This window comes from Daphnia pulicaria, chromosome 1 (genome assembly GCF_021234035.1).
Source record: "Daphnia pulicaria isolate SC F1-1A chromosome 1, SC_F0-13Bv2, whole genome shotgun sequence".
NCBI lineage: Eukaryota > Metazoa > Arthropoda > Branchiopoda > Diplostraca > Daphniidae > Daphnia > Daphnia pulicaria.
Window position 1 is genome coordinate 16,577,257 of NC_060913.1, and position 24,316 is coordinate 16,601,572.

Consider the following 24,316-nt stretch of genomic DNA (forward strand, 5'->3'; position numbering starts at 1 on the left):
CCCATACTTTCCTCTTCTCTCTTTCACTCCCCAGTACTACCGTGGATTTCCGTGGTAGTACTGGGGAGTATTCTTTTAGTCAAGCATAAAACAATTTTTAGTTCGGCTATAGGCCACAGTAGTGCGCATTGGCGTAAGCTGCGCACGACTTTTGGCTATGTCGCGTACTTTTGGATTGCAATAAGATCTATAGATGTTATACCAATGAAAAAGTAGTAGATGCCAAAAAATCGTGCGCAGTTTACGCTGATGCGCACCACAGCGGCAGATAGCATAACTAAACTTTTTATTACGCTTGACACTTAGCGTACTTCAAGAGACGAGACGAGAACCGACTGCTTGTCGAACAAAGGATCTTGAAGTACGCTAAGTCCAAGCGTAATAAAAAGTTTAGTTATGCTATCTGCCGCTGTGGTGCGCATCAGCGTAAACTGCGCACGATTTTTTGGCATGTCGAATAACATCTATAGATGTTATACCAATGAAAAAGTAGTAGTCGAGCAAAAAGTCGTGCGCAGTTTACGCCGATGCGCACCACAGCGCCCGATAGCAGAACTAAGATTGTTATTACGCTTGACACCCAATGTAGGCCTAATCCTTTGTTCGACAAGCAGACGGATCTCGAACAGAGGATTGGGCCTACATTGGGTGTCAAGTGTAATAACAATCTTAGTTCTGCTATCGACCGCTGTGGTGCGCATCGGCGTAAACTGCGCACGACTTTTTGGCATATGTCTACTACTTTTTCATTGGAATAAAATCTATACCAAAATCTAAATTCACCTCATCTTTATAGGTATTTTGCTTATTTCTGTTAATTTTGCGTTCATTACATATTCTTAAATGATCTTCCAAAATTTTATGTTAAATTAGGCTATAACTTTACAGTAATACACTAACACTAGGCAGTGAAATTAACTTTGCAAAATTCAAAACCAAAATTGCTTCTTCGTCATGATCTGGCGAGTTCAATGATGCATAGTATGATGATCTATTTATTTGATTTAGGCTGATTGAGAGGCTAATTGTGTAATATTATATACGAAATCAAAATACAGAATTCTTCGCCATGGCTGTTCATTTTCAGTGTCAACAATTTGAAACAGCGAGGCATCATTTTATGGAAAGGCATTTGATAGAAAATACCTTTTTTTATATTAAAAAACTCGGCTACCACCTTCCAATATAAGAATCGGAGATTTTTGAAGATTCATAAGCTCTCTTCTTGAAACAACTGATTGGGTTAAAATAGCAATGGTGATAGCTAAAAAAATAACGTTTTATTACAACCGATACAAAAAAATTATTAGATATAGTCACCGTAATTGCTTCGAGCGCCCCATTCCTCCGCTTCTTGCACCATCGGCTGCACGCTTCATCCAGAGGTAATACTGGAGTCGTTTGTCATTAACATCTGCTGTTAGCGAGGACACTGTTGACGGTAAATCTTCTGGGCTGGTAATAACGTTGGAATTGTCATAATCCTGATCGCAATTTTCCATGCACAGCCCAAATCAAAGTAACTCATAAACAAGCAGCAACCTCCACAAAATGAATAAACAGGAATAACTATGCAATTTACGGATAGAATTTTAGCACGTCGCTAATCGACAACTTAACAACAGCAACACAATTTTACAATGTCAGAACTTTGGAATATAGTCCACGCGTGACGATGACAGGAAGATTACTCACCTCAAATATGTGAACTAAGGCATCCCCATCGCCAATTACCGGACCCGAATGTGCCAAGGTGAAAATCGCCATTACAACCAAATACAATTTGCCTAGCATTTTTAAGTTAATGGGATTTAGGGCTCTAGCAGGAAATTGCGATGTAATTATTTGGGGACCTTGAGGGAACTGACGATTTTTGACTGATCATTTGCCTTTTATAGAAGTTTCAGTACTTCTAGGTTCGTGGAATATAAACGATATTAAAAGAGGAAGAGATATGAAATCGTTTTGCATTTCCATTATGCGGGCAACAGGTGCCTACTCTACTGTGCTAACTAGAATGTAAATTTCTACCACCATGTCTGTCGCAAACACGGTTGAAATCGTAAAATCGGTATGACAGGATGTTGCACCGTTTTCTCGGAAAACAACTGTGAATTCACAAACATTAAAGAGGGAAAAAGTCTGGCTCCTTCGCCCCCGCACGCGACAACCAACTGTTTATGTCTTGTTCTACTTACGAGATTCACGCTATCATGTAAGCATGGTCTATAAACAGTTTAGCTATAGATCATGATATAAGTATCACGCGTCGCAACTTCGAGAATCAAAAAGTGTCATTAAACTCCCCTACAAAAGTGCTATTGACATATCGATTTTCAACGTAACGGTAAACTATGGAAAATTTCTGAATAAAAAGTAAACTACTTAAAACGAGATAAAACACATGAGTGATATGACTATGAGATATGACTTTGCAAAGTAAAAATGACATCACAAACTATTTTCTAGAAAACTTTTCGGCGATAAGAAATGATGATCTTTACTTTATCTACACGGCCTTTTTAGAAGCTGTATTTCTGCGTCCTAGAAATCACTACTTCACGTAGAACTTCTCGAGTGTCAAAACCCAGTCTGACTGTCACACTCACGGTACACGGTGTCACCACAATAAATGGTTAGATTGCATATTTCATTTTCTCATATTCTGTCAGGTAATTTAGAAACTCGACTGTAAACTTAGAAATATAATTATTTCATTTAAGGTAATTTAGAAAAAAAAAAGATTCTACCTTACCGTAGGTAAAAAAAAAGGGTTTGAATTCTGCGGTGTTTCTTGTCGCTGAATGTTGATTGGTCCGCTAGCTACTAGCACTAGCAGAACAGTAGAGTTGCAGACGAAGTAGACTTAAGTCTCAACGTGTTTAAGTCTGTTTTAGGTGTTGTCACTTGTCAGTTGTCAGCACTCAGCAGCTTGTAACTTGTTAGCAATTATCTCTTAAGTTATATTTAACAGAATGGTCCTGGAATTATTTGAAAATAAAAAACTTGTGAAAATCTGTGCTCCAATGGTTCGCTATTCGAAGTAAGAACGTTCAAATGTATAGTTAATAGTTTTAAAGATAGTAAACAAACCCTTGCCCGAGAATAATGCCGCATGGATTTTCATTTCAAACAGGTTACCGTTTCGTCTTCTAGTCCGAAAATATGGTTGTGACTTGGCGTTTACTCCCATGATCATTTCAGATTCATTTATTCAAGCTCCAAAAGCCAGAGATATTGAATTTACTACCTGTGATGGTTTGTTGAGATGAAAAGATTCAGCTTCTTGGGTTCTTACTTATTAATCTGTTTGTTTTGTACTATAACAGCTGATCAACCACTGATTGTTCAGTTTGCTGCCCATAATTCCACAGATTTTGCAACTGCTGCTGAACTAGTGGCAAGGTAAATATCAAATGTTTGTTCTAGTATCTGATAATAATACATTTCTGTATTATTCCAAGCACTTGTAATGGAGTTGATTTAAACTGTGGGTGCCCTCAAAAATGGGCAATGCAACAGGGCTATGGTGCTTGTTTGATAAACAAACCGGAACTACTTCGTGATGTGGTGCTGCAGACAAGAAATAGGATTCCTTCAAATGATTTTACAGTTTCTATAAAAATTCGGATTCATCCTGAAATAAGGTACAACATTTCAGAAAAGTTCACTTCAGATTGTGAATATGAACTTTTTAAAAATATATTATCTAGAAAAACAGTGGAGTTGTGTCAACAAGTGGAGGCAGCAGGTCTATCCTTTCTAACAGTTCATGGTAGAACCAAAGATCAGAGATCTGATCCAGTTAATTTAGAGGGTGTAAAATTGATCAAAGAAAGTGTTAGGGTCCCAGTGATAGCTAATGGAGATATTTGTAGCCTTCAAGATGCTGAGCACGTTCGACAAATAACTAACGTCAACGGTAAACTGTCGATATGATTACGCACAGTCTGGAACTGCCATAATTGCCCTTCTTTTAAATATCTAGGAGTCATGTCAGCTAGAGGAATCTTAGAAAATCCAGGTAATTGAAACGTCTCATTCTCCATGTTTCATATAGCATTTGATTTAATATTTTGGCTTTTGCTACTGTTTGTTTAGCAATGTTTGCTGGATTCTCCGAAACTCCCATCGAGTGCATCAAAGACTGGATGAAGCTTTCTTTAGAAACTGGTATCTCCTTCACTCACTTTCATCATCATCTCATCTACATGTGCGAGAAAAATATGTCACGAGTCGACAGGAGATATTTCAATGCGCTGTCCAGTACCACTGCCGTGATCGACTATATGGAAAATTACTTGTCTTTATGTGAATAAATAATGATTTCGGTTGAATTTTATGTTAGGCGTTTATATTTAAGCTTGTTTCTTTTTTTACACACATACAACCTCATACAAGGACTGCAGTTAAAGAATGGGGGAATCCATAGAATTATCTATATTATAATCTAAGCTTGCTAACGCTTATGAGAAATTGATGGCTTTGCCGGAGAAAGCTGCAAGACTGGCTTCCCTCAGTGCTTCCGAGCAGGTCTGTAAATGAGAAAAACGAAGTTAGACGAAAATATTTTCTTGGACAATAATTCAAATTATTAGTATACCGGATGGGCGTGGCAAACGCGGGCAATGTCTTCGCAGGAAGCACCATATTCCATGGCTAATGCGGCTTCGTTGATCATTTCGCCGGCACCCTGAATAATATCATCAAATGTAATTTATTACAATTTAAATGACATGGTAAAAACAAAAGATAACGTACGGGTCCAATTATGTGAGCTCCAAGAAGCCGATCAGTAGTCTTGTCTCCTAAGATTTTAACCATACCATCGGTATCATCGTTTGTCTTGGCGCGGCTGTTGGCGGCGAAGGGGAATTTACCAATTTTGTATTCAACTCCCTAAATTCAATTAAGCATGATAAGTTAAAAATGGGTATAAATATTAGGAAATTACCATTGATTTCAAGTCCTCTTCGGATTTTCCAACCCAAGCAACTTCAGGGTGTGTGTAAATGACGGAAGGTACGCAGTTGTAGTCGATGTGAACGGATCCTCCTGCAATTCCTTCGACACAGATGATGCCTTCATCTTCAGCTTTGTGGGCCAGCATGGGGCCGAGAATGCAATCACCAATGGCGTAGATGCTACAGAGTTTAACACATTTCATGTAGTACAGAACACACCATACCGAGACGTTTAAGTAAGGTGATACTCACTTGGGGACAACGGACTGGAAACGTGAATTGACCGGAATTCTTCCTCTCTGGTCGAGTTCGATGGACATTTCTTCAAGACCTAAACTCTTCGTGAAGGGACGGCGACCAACACAAACCAGTAGAACGTCGCAATCCATCTGAATTATCAGGCATATGATAAAATTAGAACGGTAAGTCCATGGATAGGGGAGAGGTGTTGTTTAGTACCTCTTCTTTCTTGGCAGATTTGACATTTTCGACGTTCACAATGATTTTTCCGCCGGATTTTTGTGCTCCCAACACTTTGGTTCCCAATTTAAATTGCATGTGTTGTTTGGTGAGGATTCTTTGGAACGATTTTGCCATTTCTTGATCAATACCCAAACCACCGATTTGATTCATAAATTCAACAGCCGTCACCTTGGCTCCAAGTCGAGACCACACTGATCCCTATAATTATTTAATTAATTAAGAATGTTTTTTTTTAAATATTATTTTTTTAAAGCTTTTTTATGTCAAATAAAGTAAATGTTACCAATTCCAAACCAATGACTCCTGCTCCGATGACAATCATTTTCTCTGGAACGGTTTTTAAACAAAGTGCGCCAGTAGACGAGACAATTTGTTCTTCATCGATATCGATTCCGGGGAATGGTGTCACTTCTGATCCCGTTGCGATCAAAATATTCTTGGTTCGGACGATTTCCTACCGAGATGAAAACAAAATAGAATTTTCCATGAAATACACAGTTAATATTATTAATTAATACCTGGGTTCCATCTTCTTTAAGAGCAGTAACTTCATTTGCACCAGTAATTTTACCATGTCCTCTGATGTGTGTCACTTTGTTGCTCTTGAATAAATGAGCAATTCCTCCAGTTAAAGATTTCACAGCTGTTTCTTTTGCTTTCATCATTTGAGGAAGGTTCAATGAAAGGCCAGTAACTAGAGAAAAGTATTGATTTAATTCAGTTCACATTATAAATCTTAAAATAATTAATCACCATCAATTCCTCTATTTTTGAATTCACTTTGGGCCATGTGATAGTAGTGAGAATTATTCAATAGTGCTTTGGAAGGAATGCAGCCAACATTAAGGCAAGTGCCTCCAAGGGTTGCATTTTTCTCTACACAGACTGTTTTCATTCCCAGCTGGGCAGCCTTGATAGCTGCAACATAACCACCAGGGCCCGAGCCAATGACCACCAGATCAGCTTCAGTACTGTCAGAGTACCATCTGCAGTTAGCTAATTGGTTCCTGACAGCTGCAGTGACCTGTAACCAAGAAAAGATATTACATAATAAGTTTATTCTTTTTAATAGCTACACCAGATTAAAGAAAAAAGAAGGCTGAACATGTCTTGGTCCCCAATAAAAAGTTAAAATACGTTGAATCGCATTAGTACGGTGACGAAATACTTTTTAAATTTTTATAATAGATAATTTTTTGAATGCAATGGAAATACCTTAAGATTTTGAGGCAATTTACTCAAAATATTAACTTGCATTTTTATTTTAGTTCTTCACGATTTCACGAGCTTTTTTCCAGCGGTCAGAAGTTGTTCAGCTGTTCAGCGACACTATCACCATCTGTACTAGAAAGGGTGAACTATGTTAAAACTTACAAATTGTTTTTCTTTCCACCAGGAGATGGAAACGTGTTTTCCAGACTATTTGAGAACGTTCTCGATTCATAACAAACGGATACATACACTCGCTGGGGCTCATTTTCTCGCTATTTGAAGCTGTGACTTGTACGAGTCGATTAAGTCGAGAAATCTACTCTTGCGAACAACTATAGTGTTCCAGTAAAACAAACGTTTTATCATTTAAGTGTTTCGAGTCCAAGCTCTGCTATTCTGTAATACAGAAAGGTAATAATCAAACGTTTTAACTAGTACGTATTGGTGGTGGGTTAAATTGTGTCACAGTCCAAACTTAGAAGTCGACGTCATCGACGACCCTGAATCGTTGACCTTCTTTGGGCATCACGCATCACACCGTTTTGTTACTCTCCCTCTTTTCCTTAAGAATTTCCTACTTAGATTATTTTAAACATATTGAGTTTTGTAAAATTCAGTTATCCCCAAGCAAAATCCAATTACCCTCCATTAATCAAGTTCTCTTTTGTTTTGTTTTCACTTTCCAATACATTCTAGGCTTCCTTCATGAAAATGGGAAAAGATTATTACAAAATTCTTGGAATATCAAAATCAGCTACTGATGATGAAATCAAGAAGGCATACCGTAAACTGGCATTGAAATACCACCCTGATAAAAATAAAGCACCAGGTGCAGAAGACAAATTTAAGGAGGTAGCAGAAGCATATGAAGTTTTAAGTGACAAAAAGAAGAGAGATGTCTTTGATCAGTATGGAGAAGAAGGATTAAAGGTAAGAAAATGAACTATTCTCCTATTAAATGACTTAAGTTTTTACATCATATTTGTACTTAAAAAGGGTGGATTGGGAAGTGGTGGTGGCGGCGGAGGAGGAGGCGGCGGCGGTCCGGGTGCCAGCTTTTCCTACGCCTATCATGGTGATCCAAGGGCCACGTTTGCTCAATTCTTCGGTTCATCCAACCCTTTTGAATCCTTCTTCACAATGGGTGGAATGGGTCAACAGCAGCAAGGTGGAAACAGAGGATTCTTTCCAGAAGGTGGTGAAGACATGGATGTGGATGACCCTTTTATCAACTTGGGATTTGGAGGAAGAAATCCCGGGGGAGCTTTCCGATCTCAGAGTTTCAACATGCACGGGCCAGGAATGGGAAAAGAGAAAGTACAAGATCCGCCAATTGAATACGACCTTAACGTCACATTAGAAGAAGTTCTTAAAGGTAAATTAATTTTGTAATACTCAGTTCTTGGATTTGTGATATATACTTTGCTGGCTATTTTTAGGATGCACCAAAAAGATGAAAATCTCCCGTAAAGTTTACCAGGCAGATGGCACGTCTAAAAAAGAAGACAAAGTATTAACCATAAACGTCAAGCCAGGCTGGAAAGCAGGAACAAAAATCACGTTCCAGCGAGAAGGGGACCAGACGCCCAACAAGATACCCGCAGATATTGTTTTCATCATACGAGACAAACCTCACGGGCTGTTGAAGAGGGATGGCTGCGATCTGCGCTACACTTCCAAAGTTTCCCTTAGAGAGGTAAGAGATAATATATTATAAAAGCTTCGTTCGAGCGGTGGTAATTTACCTAAACTAATTATGTGCAGGCTCTTTGCGGAACGCTCGTCGAGGTACCCACTTTAACAGGAGAGAAGATCCCTGTGGACATGCTGAACGAAATAATAAAGCCTTCCACAAGCAAAAGAATAGTTGGTCAAGGATTACCTATACCCAAAGACCCAACGAAGAGAGGAGATTTGATTGTAAATTTTGACATCAAGTTTCCCGATCACCTGGCGCAGAGCGTGAAAGATATCTTACACGACACATTGCCTAAATAAAGACTGATTTTTTTTTCTTCAAATATATCGTATTTGTAAACGGCGGGCGACGAGCTACGAGAAGTGTTTTCGGGAAGAACAAGTAATCGAGCATAAATTCACTAATTCGTTTTGGTTAAATAATTGGCTACGCTTTTGTTACACTGAATCTATGAAAATATTGAGCTGTATATGTGTTAAAGTGTACAATGTTTCTCACCTTAAAAACTTAAGAAATAGACTATTTCATTACACGCTTGTTTAAACGGAATTTTCAAATAATTCATACATTTGTAATTAAGTTCGTAATTCGTGTTTATCAAATAGAAAACAAATTTTTAATTCACCATTAAAAATAATAAGAAGAAATGGACTAAATTTCAAATTTTCTACAATCTTCATCAAACTTTGGCGTATCCTCCTTCGATAGGAACTGACGAAATCCTTAAAGATAAGAAATACAAAATTTAGACGCAATAATTTTTTTTTCGAGCTGCCCTTTTAAACTTGACTAACCTTTGAACAGATGACGGAGTTTGTGATCTTCAAGAAAAAGTTTCTTGAGTGTAGGAATCAGCAAATCGTAGTTCTTATCAGATCGGTAGTCCCGAATCATGTCCGAAAACGTAGTGTAGCGAGTAGGGTCCAGTAAAGTCTTGACGGATTTTAAATATTGTGCTGCTTTTTCCCTCCTGTTATCCGTCCCGACACCAGTAGACTGGCAGGAGGACGTGGACGCCATAGAAGACGTCGGTTCAGCTGTTTCAACTTTAATACGCCGGAGGTCGTACTTGGCCTTTTCTGCATCCGAAACAATGGTTATTTTCCTCTTTTTGATGGCCGGCGGACAAACTGGTTTCTTATCGGGAACAATCGACAAAGAGGGCGAAGCTGTTTCATTGAAATCAATAAAATGGTTTGTTGCTTGCGATCCATCAAAAATGGAAGTTTCTTTCGCCAATTTCGGCTTCAAGGTCGAGGAATAACTTGAGAGATCCAAGTGATAGGCTTCAGCTTGAACAGTGTTTGCCTTTGCAGGATGATGAGAGGTTACTCGAGATGAACCCGAGCTGAGAGCATGATGGAACGAATCCACGGTAGAACGTGAGTTCTTCGTTTTGTCACGATGTGAATCGACTGCAGTTGGCGCTCGTATAGCTCTAGAGGAGCCAGGACATGTGACTTCAGCATTACGGAAGAAAATCCCGAGATCGCGCAATAACGGACCAATTTTGGGGAAATTCACTACACGTGGCCGAACCCAAGCTGACAGCTGTTGAATAATATCTTTACCGGAAAAACGTTGATCACATAGGAGAATAGCTCCGTAATCCTTTTGATGACGAATGACACGACCGATTGCCTGTAAAAACACAACAAAAATTACATGAATGTATCAAAGCAGTTTCTCAAGTTAACAAACCTGATTGACGGCTCTAGTGGCTTCCAGTCGATACCATTGTTGTCCTGTCAATCCCTTAAATTGAGGATTTTTACGGTTGTCTTCAAGGTACTTTTGTTTCTCCATGACTCGAGGATCACGCGACGGTGGATAGGGAAGCCCAGTAATAATCACAGCCCTGCCATTGCCGTCACAGAAATCCAATCCCTCAGATACTTTACCACGGCAAACTGCCATGAAACACGCACCTTTGCGATCTTCGGACGCAACCGCATTATAGAAGCCAGTCATAGCCTCTTGAAATCCTTCCTGTAGACAATTTCGTTGAAATACCGAGTCGTAAAATCATACAATCTCAATTATTCACCTTAGAATTGGGTTCAACGAAAATGGGTTTCACTTGATTGATTGCGTCCCATAGACCAGAGAGCTGCCAAGCTTCTTGACAAGCTTTCATTACTGGATACGATGGGAAGAAAACCAACAATCCATCAGGAACTACCTGAAATATAATTAATAATCGAATAAAAAAAACTTTCAAAAGGTTTAAAAATAGTATGACTATTACTTGTGCGGTGCTCCGGATAGTTCGACCCAATGATTGAACATACTGCGAATTGGATCGATTTTTGTAGCTGCTGTCTAACTGAGTACCATCAGGACCGTGAGTAACAACTCCAACAAGAACCTGGAAACCGGAAGAAATAATCAATCAATGTGCACTAACATTCTTTTTACGTCGAAAACTTATACTTGGCTGCTAGAAATAATATGAGGATTTTCAAGTGTAACGGGAAAGGGGACTTGCAATTCAGCAGCGAAACTGTTTAGCGGTGAGAGAGTTCCACTTGTGAGAATGAGGCATCTGGCTCCTTCTTCCACCAAGTCCCGCATTCCTGTAAAGTATCGTAATAAACCATTGTAACCAAAAATTAAAAAAAAATAAAAATATTATAATTCTTACCAAAACCGGGACTGAAACACCAGTACGACAGAACTCGACCTGCTTTACCAACCACTTTGGGAGTGCTCCAAGAATCGCCTTTGCCACGAGATTTTGGCTGCTCAACTTTAATATGAACCTTATATGATCTTTTCACACGTTCCATGTGATCGGCAGTAAAATGGCTTTTACTGAATACAATCTTGACTAGATCAGAGAATTTTTGCAGTCCAGTGCCTTTACGCTGATATGGAGATGTGCTGGCAACGGTTAAAAACTGAATAACCCGATCGAGGAGATCTGCAATCACATCCTTTTTCCCAGGACTCAGATCTGCCTTGGCTAATATATCCAGCATAAATTCACCAGGTAAAGTATTTCCCTCCGGCGAAGTGATTGGTATCGCATCGATTGCTTTCTCTAACTCCAAAAACATGGCTTTCAAAATACAGAGGTCATCTAAAGAGAAATCTTTCGGTGTTGAAGGAGATAAAATATCCATTATTCCATCATTATCACTGTTTTCTCGGAATTTTTTCATGACCTGGAGTAAAAAGAACGCTAGAAGAATATATGCACCACATAATAAAAGGACGTCGTTTACCTGGGTGACTTCATCAACACAAAGGGCTATATCTAAACTTCTGAGTTCAATAGATGAAGATTCTTCACACATTTTCTCAACATTGTGGGCCTCATCAAATATAACAATATTTCCCTAAACAAGCACAAAAAAGAAGTTAATATTTCATGCACCTTTAAAGATTACTAAATGTACTGGGAATTACCTGGAGTTCAATGTTGTGAATTTTTCTCACTTTAGGATCAAGAAGGTAGTTGTATGGCATAAAGATGATGTCAGCTACCTTACGAATTTCTTTAGTCATAAAATAAGGGCAAGCAGAATGTTTTTTCCCCAAAGTCACCAAGTCTTCAATATCCAATACATCCATTTTGAAGTCTGGTTCCTCTTTCTTAGCATCTAGATTTGTGTGGAAGTAGCAAGTACGAGTAATAGTTCTAGCATGGCACATGTGAAGCTTTACAGCATTGTTTGTTTCCTTTGACACTTCTGGATGAATGCACAGTTGGTCACGAGATCCAAGGATGCATACCTTAAATGAAGAAAAATAAAAAAAGGGTTATCAAAACCCATTTCATGTAGGCAAATAGCTTTAATGGAAGAAGGAAATGCTCACCTTCATATATCTGTAAGAGGACCGTTTTAATTCAGAAATGACCTGGCTGAGCTGAGAATGAGTTCTGGATGCATAAATGATTTTGGGTACTCCAGCTCCAGGAGTAGCAGCATCTCCCCATCCAAGCCCAGTTGCATTACTTAATTGATTTTTAATATCCACTCCCATGTCTCCAGCTAATTGACCAGACTGTATTTGTGCTTTTCGTGTTGCTAACCAACCCAATGTCGAACAAAGTAAGCACAAAGTTTTTCCTGTGCCAGTAGGAGATTCCAACAAACCATTTACACCCTATTTAATCAAGAATAACAAAATAAGAGCAAGGTGTCCACTGGATGACCGATAATGCAATACACTAGTTACTTTTTGAAGACATTCTATCACACGCTCCATGAATTTCTCTTGTACATCGTAAGGCTGGAATGGAAATTCAATGGGAACATTATTTAAAACCAAATTCACCATTCTAGATAAATAATTTTGGTAATTGTGTAATTTTGTTCCACGAGACCACGCAATGTCAGGGAACCCGCCAAAACAGTTGAATGAGAATAGCAGACGATGTTAAAACCGCTTTAACTTCCCTAGCGCCCTCTGTAACAAATCGAAAAGTAAAATTATTTTTGCTAGAGTAATTTTAACGTTACGCGTGATTAAAGAATAAAAATTAATTTTTTTTTTTGTATAAAGTTTAACAGCTTTGATAAGATTAAAGATGGTTCGTTTTTTGGTTGTGGCAACACTGTAAAATCGAGCAGGGCCGGCAGACGAGTGTTGTAAAAACGTCGAAAGGCCTCAGTCGCCCCACGCCGAAAGAAGTGTACGTCATTATTACAGTTGTGACCGATTAATATAAACAAAAATGGTAATTTTCAGTGCATTTCTGTTATTTAATTTCATTATATTAATCCACTGTTATTGTTGATCACAGAAACCTCTTATGCTTCACGGTCACGAGCGTTCAATCACGCAAATTAAGTACAACCGGGATGGAGATTTGCTCTTCTCGTCAGCCAAGGACAACCACCCTTGTGTCTGGTATTCAGTCAATGGAGAACGATTGGGTACCTACGAGGGACATCAGGGTGTCGTATGGGCGATTGATGTTGATTGGGAAACTAAACGTTTCATGTCTGGTGCTGGTGATAATATGCTCATGATCTGGGATGTCCAAACTGGTATGTTCAGTGAGAAATGACCCCATTGCGTAATTACGACTTAAACTTTTCTTTGTTTGTTTTTAGGCAAGGCTTTGGGTAAAATTGAAGCCAAGACTTCAGTTCGTACATGCAACTTCAGTTACAGTGGAAACATGGCCCTTTACTCAACAGACAGTACTATGGGTAACCCTTCAGAGATCTTCATCATTGATGTCAGAACGGTTGACTCTTCCTTCAGTGAAAACGACCCCATCCTGCGAATTCCATTAACTAATGCCCCTAAAGCCACATCAATGGTTTGGGGTAATCTAGATGAGGTTGTTATTTCCGGTCACGACAATGGTGACTTGGCCCAATGGGACCTCAGGTGAGAATGACATTGTCGCAACCTTGAGTGCTTAAAACTAAATCCTGTTTATTATTTATACTACAGAACTGGCAAGAAGAACAACCTGGTTTCAGAACACGCCAAGTCTATCAACGACATGCAGCTCTCCAAAGACGGAGCTCTCCTCATCACTGCATCCAAGGATTGCACTGCAAAACTCTTTAACGCCGAAACGTTAGAGTGCCTAAAAACTTATAAAACTGAGCGACCCGTCAACAGTGCCGCCATCTCACCCATCATGGATCACGTATGATCCTTGAGCTTCTAAATGATTCAGCTGATCGATTCTAACTGTTTTCCTTCAATCTTCAGGTGGTGTTGGGAGGTGGTCAAGATGCCATGGACGTAACGACGACCTCAACGCGTGTCGGCAAGTTCGACGCCCGTTTCTTCCATCTGGTTTTCGAAGAAGAATTCGCTCGTGTCAAGGGCCATTTCGGTCCTATCAATTCTCTGGCCTTCCATCCCGACGGAAAGACGTACGCCAGTGGTGGTGAAGATGGTTACGTTCGTTTGAATCAATTCGACCAGTCTTACTTTGACTTTAAATTCGATTACTAAACCAGAAGAAAAGCGAAAAACCTACGAAGAACCCAATCCATCATCTATGAACACTTGTCTTGTGTTTATTTTTTGACCACTTTCGTGTACATGGGCGATATAAGAGAAGGTATTTGAATACATCATGTTGGAAAGGTCTCGAGTGAGAATATTTTTTTTTTTTTGGGGGGGGGGGATTTATTTCTCAAGAGAGGGCACGAGACGAAATTAAGCGTATACAAACAGGTTCGAGTCGCCTGTTTAAGAGGAGAAAACATAACTGATATTGTTTACGAACAATTCTTTTGAAATCTTTTTCTTCTCACGATGTCGGCTACAGGATTTACGATATTCTAATCACCTACTGTTGCGCATCCCAAGAAAACTTGGCATTTTGCGAAGAGAAAGAGCATCATCAGTTCCCTTCTGGTAGAAGTTTTAATGGGAGACTTTCTTGTCCCAGCTGAACGCATTGGAACTTATTACGACTCTAGCGTCTTGTCAACATGGTCGGGACTATCTCGAGCGACAAGGAATCATTGAGAAGCTCGCTGGTAATTTGGACGAGGCTCCTGCAGATCCTCTTGCCTCGCCTGCTCGTTCCCGGGCTTATGAAATTTATCGGTGCACTGGCTCATTTTCAACCGGATGTATTGGCCAGATATCCGAACTTTACAAATACGATGTTCAACTTGATCGACGACTCCGACGTTTCAATGAGGATGATTGCTAATGAAACTACTTCCTTTATTGCAACTGAACGCGATGGCAAGTTCGCTCTGAATCAACCGGAATCAACAAGGTATAAAATTAGACGTCTACCATTCTCTTATTTAAACACATTACTAATTTAACGTTACTCTTACCTACTTGGTTCCAAACTGGATAATGCAATCAAGGCTATATTGGAGCATTATTCACCCATGCTTATAACGACGTCCGTCTGAATGCACTTGATTCCTTTGCGGAGTTGATACATATCCCTTCAACCGAAGTATGCCAATGTATTCTTGGTCTTTATTATTAGCTTTTTATTTATATTTTTGACTTTATAGACGACTGACGAGGAATTACGAAAAATCGTCGAGCGTTGGTTTCATCAGCTTGACTCCAAGCCAATCCAGTTGGTTATGAACGTTACGAAACAACCATTCAAAGATTTAAGGTTTTCTGCTCTGCGCATATTTCTGCAACTTGTTCCTCAAATTTGGGCTTAAATTCTCATGAGTCAGCACTCAGCAGCCAGGTAAAATAATGAATGGATTGTTTCTTGTTTAGCTTTTTAATAATTCGTTAATTATTAAATAATAGGTTTCTTTGAGTTTCTTCTCGACGGACGGGCTGAGCCAGATAAAGACTGTCACGAGCTGAAATTCAACGTCTTTTTTTAAGACTTAAAACTGCATCGCGGTTTTAGAAATTTGATATTTTTAGGTGCACTTATGTAAGAGAAAAGACTAGTTAGCGCATAGTTATTTCGAACTTATTTCGATTTTTGATTAATTTAGTGTTATCGCATATACAACAAAATAATTAACAGTGTCTGTGACTCTGTGACATGGATTTGGATAAGCCGTTTTTGCACCCAAAAATTATGAATGAACTAGGTCTCTTCCAAAGGTTTGATAGATTGTAACAACGCCATTTTTATAAATGAAAATCGTTTCATAACATTTGATTGGTGTCATTGAATGCATTGACCCTGTTAACCGCAACAGGTGACTCTTCTTATTGTCAGTGGCAGTTTTTTCAAGAGAGTAGCCAAAATGATTGCAAAAGTGTCGACAATGAATGTCGGCGTTAAATTAGTGTCTTCCAGTACAGAATAGGAAAGAACGCAAGTACAATCGAGTTAGATGTTGCAAATGTTTTCAGAATGTTGTCGGCAAATTTCATAGTTCCCGCCACGATTATTCCGTTGAGCGTCTTTTGAATTAAGAATTGAAAAAATTACAGTCGAGTTCAGTTATTACTTACCTATGGAAATCTTGATGACTCAAGTATAAATAAGGCGATTGGCATTGGATGGCGGGTTGATGGATCGGTAAGTACTGAATCACACAATCTTATTATGTAACACGAAATTCCATTTAATAAATGGTATAATCGTAATTTTCAAATATAACACTCGGCATCAGACAGGCGAACTATGAAATCTTAAAAAGACAACCTTTCCAATTCGATCAAACGATTCATGCTCCGTGGTTTACGATCTGCAGTGGGATCCCGACCGTATGATCTGCGCAGGGAATGGTGTGAATTGAACTTCTCTTTTTCTGTGAAAGACTAAACAAATTATGTTTGAACGTTTTTGAATGATATTTACAGCGACCAACGATGCTTGCAACGAGACCATATCTAAGTTGCCCGATATTGCCTACCAAAAAATCAATATAGTTTAAGTGTATTGGGAAAAGATCACATAAAGATATCGTATATTTTTCTTTTAATCTCATCAAAAAAAGATAACAAAAAGATAGGCTATAAAATTTTCGTTATCTTATCTTTATTTTATTATCTGGAGCAAAACACTGTTAATTATTGCTGATAATTGGATTTCAGAATTTTTCGTACTCTTCAGAAGAAGAAGCACGTTTCAAATCGTCATTTGAAAAAAAATCTGGGGGGGGGGGACCTCTAGATACGAAAATACAAGTAATAAATAGAGAAATCTTGTCAAATAGAGAAATTATTTTTTATGTTCAAATTGCCTTAAACAACAGATCAAAATTCGCCTCTCCGGTGTTTCCATGTGTACCCGCCTAAATATATATATCTGCAATAACTCTTGAGAATAAAATTGAATCGACAATTTATCTTAATCCAAATCGCTGTATCGTTCCAATTGGCGATATCGTCACGTGTAATTCTGGAACCCGATTGCTCACTGCAACACAAAATGATTTCTCTTAAAGGATTCGATTCTTGCAGAAAAATTTCAATTCCGTTTTTAGTGACAGAGTTACAGTTAGAGATATACAAATGTTCGAGATTACCTCCATCCTAGTGAGATCCAAAGTGTGAAAATGAGGAATCATCGACAGCTCAAGTAGCGGTTTAGTTCTGAATGTTGTCAGAAATTCGAACCGCATTTCTATATCCCTAAGAATCCTCGTAAGTTCCTCCAGTAGTACAGTGGCTGATTTTTAGAAGTTATTTTATTAATACCATCAAATCTTTTTATTGTTTCATTGAAAATATTTTTAGCTTACGCAGTTTTATTAAAGAGTTGACTTCATCTGAATCCATGGCTTCCGTGCCATCCAACAGCTCTTGTAGTGTAAATCTTTTACAAAAAAAATCCTGGTTTTCTAAAATGAAATGAAAACATAATTCTTTCAGAGACTTGGTGCTTTTAACTTGTGGCATGTTAGCACAGCAACTTCAATCTTTAAACTACAATATGAAAAATTTAGCGCAGCTTTAGCACGCAAGTAACACTTTCCTGTTGAGTTAATGAGTGAGAACTGCGCTGAAAATTATAAATGGGCTGTACAAATATGGGTGGTGGCTATCGAAAAAGATTTTTTTTTGTTAAGATATAATTGGCTTCAGATAGGGGGTGGAGCGATGTCATAGATAAGTTAAATCTACAGAAATCGGTACCCTCAACTGCCTTCTAATCCTTGAACATGTAAAAGAGCCTTAAAAAAACTGTCAAGGGCATGCATTCAGGATCATATTGGCTTCCGATAGGTGTGAAGCGATGTCGTAGACTAAATTAGGCCTAAAGTACACACAAACCGTATCCGTGACCTTTGGTGCTTTGGACATGTTAAAATGGCTTTGAAAAAAAAACTGAAAAGGGCATGTATTCAGGATTAAAAGCAGATACTTAAAGTTGGAGGTCACGGTTAGTTAATGAAGAAATAATTGTTCTTGCCAAAGAAAACACTTTGCAAAGGTCAATGCAGTTCAAGGGAGTAGGGAGGATCATTGGACTGACGAATATTAATTAATAAAAGATTTAACGAAACGCTATAGCATCAGGGACGTGCAGAATAATGTCAGTTGAGCTACGTTTAACGACATCCCCATCAAAAATGTAAAATGTTTTTGAATTTTACTTGATTGCTAAGCTAGATGGCGTTTAATACAAATCGTCTAAAGTATCAAACCGTTCGAACCAAAATTTGGTGAACGGGAAAGGTGATCGAAGCCGATTCGTGCATAAGGATTATTTATATAAATTAATTACTTCTCTGAAGGAATTCTCCTAGAAGAACACCAGTCGGTGTTGGACCAATCCCTGAATGACCCCTATTGTAGCCCGGAGTCGTCCAGAACAGGTGTTCGAGAGCGCGTATAGAAATCGTCCTCGTCCAGTTCTCAATCTTCATTGTACTCGCCAGTTGGAACTACTTTGGGTTTAGTTTACTCCTCCTCAACAGTCACTTCATCGAAGATCAAGCCCATCGAAGAAACAACTTGATTTAACTCTTCTTCGCCGGTACGAATGGCTCGCTCTAACTCTGAATCAGCTTCGATGGACAATGATGCGCGACCCAACTGTTGCATTCCAAAGGCAACGGGGACGTGATCCTCTTCATTAGACGGTACACCAGATGCTGACGATAGGCTGGATGTGGGTAAGATGGCTGGATTCTTACTAGCACTGCTCTCATAGTCTCATTCCATTGTGCCTTCAAGTGACGTGGAATTGGTTTGGCATACGGAACGTTCCTGATGGGTTTCTGCTAATGGCTCCACATCGAGACCAGCTAGGAATCATGTCTGCGCTTAAAAAACTGAGGAAACTCTGACCGAGTTGTCCGTCTCCGACTTCTGCTTCCACTTTGTCTTCCGGTTCCATTCCCGCGATATTGGGCGCGTGATGGTCATCCAGCAATGGTCATCCAGCAATGGTCATCCATGGCAGTTGGAGACTCCTCACACACCGCGTTCCAACCAGCGGCTTGAGAAATCACTGCGGAGAGTAACGCCTCAAGTTTCCTCCAATTGAGAAGAACAGTATGATAAAATGAGTCCGAACTTGCGCGGCTGTATAATAGTTTTTTTTCTATTGGAACAAACTGTTGTATGGTTTCATCGTAAAATGAGATCTGAACGAAATGAGCGTGTGCGCTAATTGAAAATGATACGCACTCTGTAGCCTTCTCGATTTCTGGAAGGCCATCAAGCTCGTATATTTCCTATTTTCCTGGAAGAAAAAAATAGTCGATCGAATATAGCAAATGCAATGCACATGTATAAGGTTTGCAAAGGCGACGACGATGGATGAAATTGTTTGTCGTATATCTCTTGTGCGATTCAACTGCGCTTTCGTGCGTATTTATATTTTGCTCATACATGCGGACGGAAAAATGTAAGCTCTATCCAACAAGAAATGCTAGCCGAGAGAGAATTATCTATATTATATATAGCTGCTGTACATCACAGCACACACTCTGCGCTTCAATACATACTTGTACACATGAATGTGTAATGGATATCGTCAATGCTCCGGGTAAGATTGATAAGTTGGGAATTTAAAAAAAAAAGAATCTTGCAACACATAGCACCGTCATAATAATAAAGTTCATCATGAGTGCGTTGGATCGAAGCCGAAAAATCGTTGGGCATAAAAAAAGATTAATTCTGATTCAACCGGTTCTCTTTTTTTCCCATCCGTATGGGAGGCACAGCCAATTGGCGTTGTTTGACGCCTCACGATCAGCGGAGACCGACCGAGACCGAAGAAAAGTCGGTTGTAAAAAATATTCGTGTAAATTTATAGGACCTCCCGCGTGTGTGTCATGGCCCAGGATCATTAGAGCTAATGTATGCCAATGATCCGATTATGATCCGATGCGTGTCGACTTTCATTTCTCATGAACTTCTTTTTTTCGTCATGAACATAATGAGTTAGTTTGTGTGTGCATTATTGAATTAATCAAAATCAATCGAACCTCAAAAAGATTAAGAATTATTAAATGAATCTTCGGTTCTTAACCGACAGGTGGCTGCCAGTCAACTGAATGGGCCGGGTATATACAATTAAATAATTTAAAAAGGTAAAATGTACGAAAGAATAGTTGTAATTAATTGTAGATGATTTATTTTTAAATTTATTGTGGCAAATGCCATTGATTAAATAAAGAAACATCGCAAAAGAATATCTGGCAATGTTGCCTATGCAGACGACTATAGCAGACAAGGGTGGACAAGGCGTAGTAAAATAAAAATAGTTTATATTTCGCTGCTACAAACGGCGCACCATAACCACATATCAATCAATCACTCTTGCGTTTGGAAAGCTTCATGTTCAAGTTGTAACGTGTATTTTTTCTTTTCAGTGTTTTTTTGTGGAGTGAATACAGCAGTTCAATTCACAGGTGGGAATTACACTTGCAGAACAGGAATAGAAGGACCAAAGTTAGCAAAGTAAACACCTTGTTAGCAATGATTGAAAAAAACAAGAAGTATAAGCTGATAGAAGACAGCGACGAAGAAGTAATGGCACCACCAGTAAATAAAAAGATCAAGAAGGAAAAGAAGAAGTCTGAAGATTCAAGCAGTGACGATGAAGATCAAAAACAACGAGTCAGGGATTTGAAGGAAAGAGATGAGTTCTCTGAACGTCTTAAACTCAAAGATAAAGATAAACAGAGGAATGTGGTTACTGTGGGAAAAGGTATATTTACTATTCAATATTTGTAATAACTATTACAATAAAATGTTTAAATTATCTAGGTTTTGCTGAAGCTGCAAAGAGGCTTCAAATGGAGGCTGAAGACAAAGCCAGCGTTATTCCCAAACTCAGAGTGGAATCACGTCGAAAATATTTGGAGAAGCGAAAAGGAGTTAAGATTACTGAATTGGAAGCAGATATTTTCGACGATGAGTACTTGTTCGATGAGCAACAACTCACGGAGCGTGAACGAAAGGATCGCGAGTACAAGAAAAACATTCTTAGTCTTGCGAAAGAACATGACAAAGCACGAGAATTGGAATTGGTTCAACGATACCATATGCCCGATGATAAGCGGGAAAAAGCAATGCCTGATAGGTACGTCGAGATAGATGACCGTGAAAAGCAACCTCATTCCGAACAAAAAGTCTGGGAATATGCTCGCATGGCCACTGCTCAGTGGAATTTTGGTGCCAGAGATGCAAAACAGCGTCTTCAGAAGAGAGGAAAAATTCATGATTATGACCTCTTATTGGATGACACTATTGACTTTATCCAAACAAATCAACTTGCAGGAACCAAGGGTATCGAAGGTAAAGTAACACCTAAAACTTTCTGAATAAATGTTTAATAATCTTATCCGTCCACCTTTTTTCGTTTTAACTATATTAGAACAACCTGAGGTAAGCGACATCCAGAAAAAGAAAATGTCTCTTCAGGATACGAGAAAATCGCTTCCAATATTTCCGTTTCGCGAAGACTTACTCCAAGCCGTTGAAGACCATCAGATTCTGATCGTGGAAGGAGAGACTGGATCAGGAAAAACGACACAAATTCCCCAGTATCTGTACGAAGCGGGATACTGTAAAGATGGCAAGAAAGTTGGTTGTACACAACCACGTCGAGTTGCAGCCATGAGTGTTGCTGCTCGTGTCGCCCAGGTAGAATTCAATCAAGAATTGTAATCTTGACAAGGATCTTATTTTGTGCGATTCCGTTTACAGGAAATGGGCAAGAAACTTGGTAACGAAGTAGGCTACAGCATTCGATTTGAAGATTGCACGTCAGAGAGGACTGTTATCAAGTACATGACTGACGGTATATTGCTGCGTGAGTTTCTCTCTGAGCCCGATTTGCAGAGCTATAGTGTAATGATTATTGATGAAGCCCACGAGCGAACACTCCATACCGATATCCTCTTTGGGCTAATCAAGGTGAGCCGTCTTTATACACCAACTCCTGAAAGGTTGAAATGTTGAATTATTTCCTATAAATTCTTTCAGGATATTGCACGGTTTCGACCTGATTTGAAGCTGCTAATTTCCAGTGCTACATTGGACGCTGAAAAGTTTTCCGATTTCTTCGACGAAGCTCCTATATTTAGAATCCCCGGTCGAAGATTCCCAGTCGAAATTTTTTACACCATAGCTCCTGAGGCTGATTATATCGATGCTTGCGTTGTCACTATTCTACAGATTCACGTCACACAAGACTCGGGTGACATTCTTGTCTTTCTTACTGGTCAAGAAGAAATTGAAACGGCACTGGAGAGTCTGACGGAACGTACTCGAAGATTAGGCACCAGGATCAAAGAGTTGCTCATTCTTCCTATCTACGCCAATTTGCCGTCAGATATGCAGGTTCGTTCTTTCTTATTCAAAGTTTATCCTTTTCATATCTTTTCATCTCTTTCCAGGCAAAAATTTTCGAGCCAACGCCTCCCGGAGCGCGGAAATGCATTCTGGCTACGAATATCGCAGAAACGTCTTTGACTATTGACAACATTATCTTCGTCATTGACCCAGGCTTTTGCAAGCAAAATTCCTATAATGCCCGAACTGGCATGGAATCCCTTGTTGTCGTTCCTATTTCGAAAGCGTCGGCGAATCAACGAGCTGGACGTGCTGGACGTGTAGCAGCTGGCAAATGTTTCCGCCTATACACAGCATGGGCCTACAAGCACGAGCTCGAAGAGAACACTGTGCCAGAAATTCAGCGAGTTAATTTAGGCAACGTCGTTCTGCTTCTCAAATCCCTTGGAATCAACGATTTGATTCACTTTGACTTTTTGGATCCGCCTCCGCACGAGACTTTGGCTTTGGCACTGGAACAACTCTACGCTCTAGGAGCCCTGAACCACATCCGAAAAATACAAATGTTCGGAAGAAATCGTCACCATTGCAGCCATGCTCTCAGTCAACAGTGCAGTCTTCTATCGACCCAAAGATAAAGCAATCCATGCCGACACGGCTCGAAAGAATTTCTTTTCGCCGGGTGGCGACCATTTTACCTTACTCAACGTTTACAACCAGTGGGTTGACACGGATTTCTCGACGCAATGGTGCTTTGAAAACTTCATCCAGCATCGATCAATGAGACGCGCAAGGGACGTCAGAGAACAGCTTGTCGGCCTTATGGAACGAGTTGAAATTGATATGGTTTCTAATAAAGAAGATTTAGTGGCTATCGGCAAGGCGGTTACGGCTGGATTCTTCTACAACACGTCGCGCCTATCCAAGACGGGCGGATACAAGACAGTCAAACACAATCAAACTGTGCTCATTCACCCAAACAGCTCAATGTTTGAGGAACTTCCTCGTTGGCTCATCTATCACGAACTTGTATTTACTACTAAAGAGTACGCGAGGCAAGTTATTCAGATTGAGAACAGTTGGCTTCTGGAAGTGGCTCCGCACTACTACAAAGCCAAGGACCTGGAAGACACAACTACTCGTAAGATGCCTAAAAATAAGGGCAAATCACGGGCGGAGTTGGGTGACCATTGAAATTGACCACACCACTGAACTGAATCTTGAAGAAGAAAAATTCCGTGATGCATCATTGTTTAGTTATGCATATTGAAAAGGTGCGTGTCCATCACCTTCAGGTTTTATCAGTGTTATTTGTCATCTTGTGATCGTTTGGGGCCGATGAATATACAGTCTTTTTTTTCTATTTCTTTTCCAAAATGTTTACGGGTTGGTTTTTTGTCCGCACCGGTTATGGATAAAATGTTGAAACTGTGTGAATCAGCAGACTACTGTGAAAATATTGTCTTTGTTAATGTTTTGGGTTAATCATTTCCTTTGAATTGAAAATTCTATACCCTTTGTCCTATCGAGTTTTGTCCCCAACTTTATCACATCCTTTAGTTTCAAAATCCGTTGATGCTTATTTAAGCTGCCCAGGGAAAACCTAGTGCCGTTGTGATCATTGCGATGCATCACATGAATATGACATTGATGCAAGAGGGCCCGATTAATACTCTTGCCCTCAATCGAGACTGCAATAAAGTTGTCGTTACCGGCAGAAATGATAATGCTAATAATATTTAAAAGAAAATTTAGTTCTGCTCACATTTTCATATTAATTTCCCGATAGAGATAGATTCTATCAGAACTCAATGTCATACCATAG

At 39.3% G+C, this 24,316-nt stretch overlaps 6 protein-coding genes, 2 long non-coding RNA genes and 1 pseudogene across 9 annotated transcripts; 6 read left to right on the forward strand and 3 right to left on the reverse strand.

Annotated features, from left to right (window-relative positions):
• Positions 1–640: 640 nt before the first annotated feature.
• On the forward strand, positions 641–1,074 carry LOC124312672. The gene is made up of 2 exons (XR_006910615.1): positions 641–796; positions 874–1,074. It is a non-coding gene; the product is annotated as an uncharacterized LOC124312672 (long non-coding RNA).
• LOC124312662 lies at positions 1,014–2,296 on the reverse strand. The gene is made up of 3 exons (XM_046777152.1): positions 1,696–2,296; positions 1,321–1,484; positions 1,014–1,264 (listed from the first exon to the last, which is right to left on the reverse strand). Exons 1-3 carry the CDS (start codon positions 1,792–1,794, stop codon positions 1,171–1,173), a joined length of 357 nt encoding a protein of 118 aa, XP_046633108.1. The 5' UTR covers positions 1,795–2,296; the 3' UTR covers positions 1,014–1,170.
• A 581-nt stretch (positions 2,297–2,877) lies between these two features.
• LOC124312709 (tRNA-dihydrouridine(20a/20b) synthase [NAD(P)+]-like) lies at positions 2,878–4,337 on the forward strand. The gene is made up of 7 exons (XM_046777206.1): positions 2,878–3,043; positions 3,137–3,258; positions 3,330–3,405; positions 3,465–3,647; positions 3,714–3,922; positions 3,989–4,024; positions 4,102–4,337. Exons 1-7 carry the CDS (start codon positions 2,976–2,978, stop codon positions 4,317–4,319), a joined length of 912 nt encoding a protein of 303 aa, XP_046633162.1. The 5' UTR covers positions 2,878–2,975; the 3' UTR covers positions 4,320–4,337.
• Positions 4,338–6,800, reverse strand: LOC124312684 (dihydrolipoyl dehydrogenase, mitochondrial-like). Its single transcript, XM_046777179.1, has 10 exons — positions 6,663–6,800; positions 6,201–6,471; positions 5,966–6,141; positions 5,731–5,901; positions 5,424–5,645; positions 5,217–5,353; positions 4,955–5,144; positions 4,762–4,899; positions 4,604–4,693; positions 4,338–4,535 (listed from the first exon to the last, which is right to left on the reverse strand). Exons 1-10 carry the CDS (start codon positions 6,702–6,704, stop codon positions 4,467–4,469), a joined length of 1,506 nt encoding a protein of 501 aa, XP_046633135.1. The 5' UTR covers positions 6,705–6,800; the 3' UTR covers positions 4,338–4,466.
• A 94-nt stretch (positions 6,801–6,894) lies between these two features.
• Positions 6,895–8,890, forward strand: LOC124312694 (dnaJ protein homolog 1-like). Of its 2 annotated transcripts, none has more exons than XM_046777196.1 (5): positions 6,895–7,070; positions 7,332–7,589; positions 7,656–8,034; positions 8,099–8,355; positions 8,424–8,890. In XM_046777196.1, the coding sequence occupies exons 2-5, from the start codon at positions 7,365–7,367 to the stop codon at positions 8,655–8,657; spliced, it is 1,095 nt and encodes a 364-aa protein (XP_046633152.1). In that variant the 5' UTR covers positions 6,895–7,070; positions 7,332–7,364; the 3' UTR covers positions 8,658–8,890. The 2 variants fall into 2 exon arrangements, with proteins under 2 accessions (XP_046633152.1, XP_046633145.1); XM_046777189.1 differs by having other exon boundaries at positions 7,356–7,589.
• A 25-nt stretch (positions 8,891–8,915) lies between these two features.
• On the reverse strand, positions 8,916–12,742 carry LOC124312677 (regulator of telomere elongation helicase 1 homolog). Its single transcript, XM_046777167.1, has 11 exons — positions 12,544–12,742; positions 12,181–12,471; positions 11,770–12,096; positions 11,586–11,699; positions 11,003–11,525; positions 10,792–10,934; positions 10,607–10,726; positions 10,406–10,540; positions 10,060–10,347; positions 9,153–9,999; positions 8,916–9,080 (listed from the first exon to the last, which is right to left on the reverse strand). The coding sequence occupies exons 1-11, from the start codon at positions 12,643–12,645 to the stop codon at positions 9,010–9,012; spliced, it is 2,961 nt and encodes a 986-aa protein (XP_046633123.1). The 5' UTR covers positions 12,646–12,742; the 3' UTR covers positions 8,916–9,009.
• Positions 12,743–12,908: 166 nt separating this feature from the next.
• On the forward strand, positions 12,909–14,427 carry LOC124328033 (eukaryotic translation initiation factor 3 subunit I-like). The gene is made up of 5 exons (XM_046786930.1): positions 12,909–13,045; positions 13,112–13,358; positions 13,425–13,707; positions 13,774–13,975; positions 14,041–14,427. The coding sequence occupies exons 1-5, from the start codon at positions 13,043–13,045 to the stop codon at positions 14,287–14,289; spliced, it is 984 nt and encodes a 327-aa protein (XP_046642886.1). The 5' UTR covers positions 12,909–13,042; the 3' UTR covers positions 14,290–14,427.
• A 734-nt stretch (positions 14,428–15,161) lies between these two features.
• Positions 15,162–16,852, forward strand: LOC124328675. The gene is made up of 4 exons (XR_006916430.1): positions 15,162–15,262; positions 15,324–15,514; positions 15,580–16,521; positions 16,597–16,852. It is a non-coding gene; the product is annotated as an uncharacterized LOC124328675 (long non-coding RNA).
• Positions 16,853–20,423: 3,571 nt separating this feature from the next.
• Positions 20,424–23,854, forward strand: LOC124326957 (annotated as a pseudogene).
• Positions 23,855–24,316: the final 462 nt, after the last annotated feature.

What these genes read in the sequence shown, in the direction of transcription:
- LOC124312677 (XM_046777167.1), bottom strand. Translation starts at nt 12,645, where the DNA reads ATGGTGAATTTGGTTTTAAATAATGTTCCCATTGAATTTCCATTCCAG. An exon ending in ATATTATTTCTAGCAGCCAA is followed by an intron (nt 10,727 to 10,791) that starts GTATAAGTTTTC and finishes TCCGGTTTCCAG; the next exon opens with GTTCTTGTTGGAGTTGTTAC. An exon ending in ACTCCGTCATCTGTTCAAAG is followed by an intron (nt 9,081 to 9,152) that starts GTTAGTCAAGTT and finishes CTTATCTTTAAG; the next exon opens with GATTTCGTCAGTTCCTATCG.
- LOC124328033 (XM_046786930.1), top strand. An exon ending in GATCTGGGATGTCCAAACTG is followed by an intron (nt 13,359 to 13,424) that starts GTATGTTCAGTG and finishes GTTTGTTTTTAG; the next exon opens with GCAAGGCTTTGGGTAAAATT. An exon ending in TCTCACCCATCATGGATCAC is followed by an intron (nt 13,976 to 14,040) that starts GTATGATCCTTG and finishes TTCAATCTTCAG; the next exon opens with GTGGTGTTGGGAGGTGGTCA.
- LOC124312662 (XM_046777152.1), bottom strand. Translation starts at nt 1,794, where the DNA reads ATGCTAGGCAAATTGTATTTGGTTGTAATGGCGATTTTCACCTTGGCA. An exon ending in CCTTAGTTCACATATTTGAG is followed by an intron (nt 1,485 to 1,695) that starts GTGAGTAATCTT and finishes AATTGCGATCAG; the next exon opens with GATTATGACAATTCCAACGT. An exon ending in GGGCGCTCGAAGCAATTACG is followed by an intron (nt 1,265 to 1,320) that starts GTGACTATATCT and finishes TTATTTTTTTAG; the next exon opens with CTATCACCATTGCTATTTTA.
- LOC124312684 (XM_046777179.1), bottom strand. Translation starts at nt 6,704, where the DNA reads ATGCAAGTTAATATTTTGAGTAAATTGCCTCAAAATCTTAAG. An exon ending in AATCTGCCAAGAAAGAAGAG is followed by an intron (nt 5,354 to 5,423) that starts GTACTAAACAAC and finishes CTGATAATTCAG; the next exon opens with ATGGATTGCGACGTTCTACT. An exon ending in TTCCAGTCCGTTGTCCCCAA is followed by an intron (nt 5,145 to 5,216) that starts GTGAGTATCACC and finishes TAAACTCTGTAG; the next exon opens with CATCTACGCCATTGGTGATT.
- LOC124312694 (XM_046777196.1), top strand. Translation starts at nt 7,365, where the DNA reads ATGAAAATGGGAAAAGATTATTACAAAATTCTTGGAATATCAAAATCA. An exon ending in ATGGAGAAGAAGGATTAAAG is followed by an intron (nt 7,590 to 7,655) that starts GTAAGAAAATGA and finishes GTACTTAAAAAG; the next exon opens with GGTGGATTGGGAAGTGGTGG. An exon ending in CCAAAGTTTCCCTTAGAGAG is followed by an intron (nt 8,356 to 8,423) that starts GTAAGAGATAAT and finishes AATTATGTGCAG; the next exon opens with GCTCTTTGCGGAACGCTCGT.
- LOC124312709 (XM_046777206.1), top strand. Translation starts at nt 2,976, where the DNA reads ATGGTCCTGGAATTATTTGAAAATAAAAAACTTGTGAAAATCTGTGCT. An exon ending in GCTGCTGAACTAGTGGCAAG is followed by an intron (nt 3,406 to 3,464) that starts GTAAATATCAAA and finishes TATTATTCCAAG; the next exon opens with CACTTGTAATGGAGTTGATT. An exon ending in ACAAATAACTAACGTCAACG is followed by an intron (nt 3,923 to 3,988) that starts GTAAACTGTCGA and finishes TTAAATATCTAG; the next exon opens with GAGTCATGTCAGCTAGAGGA.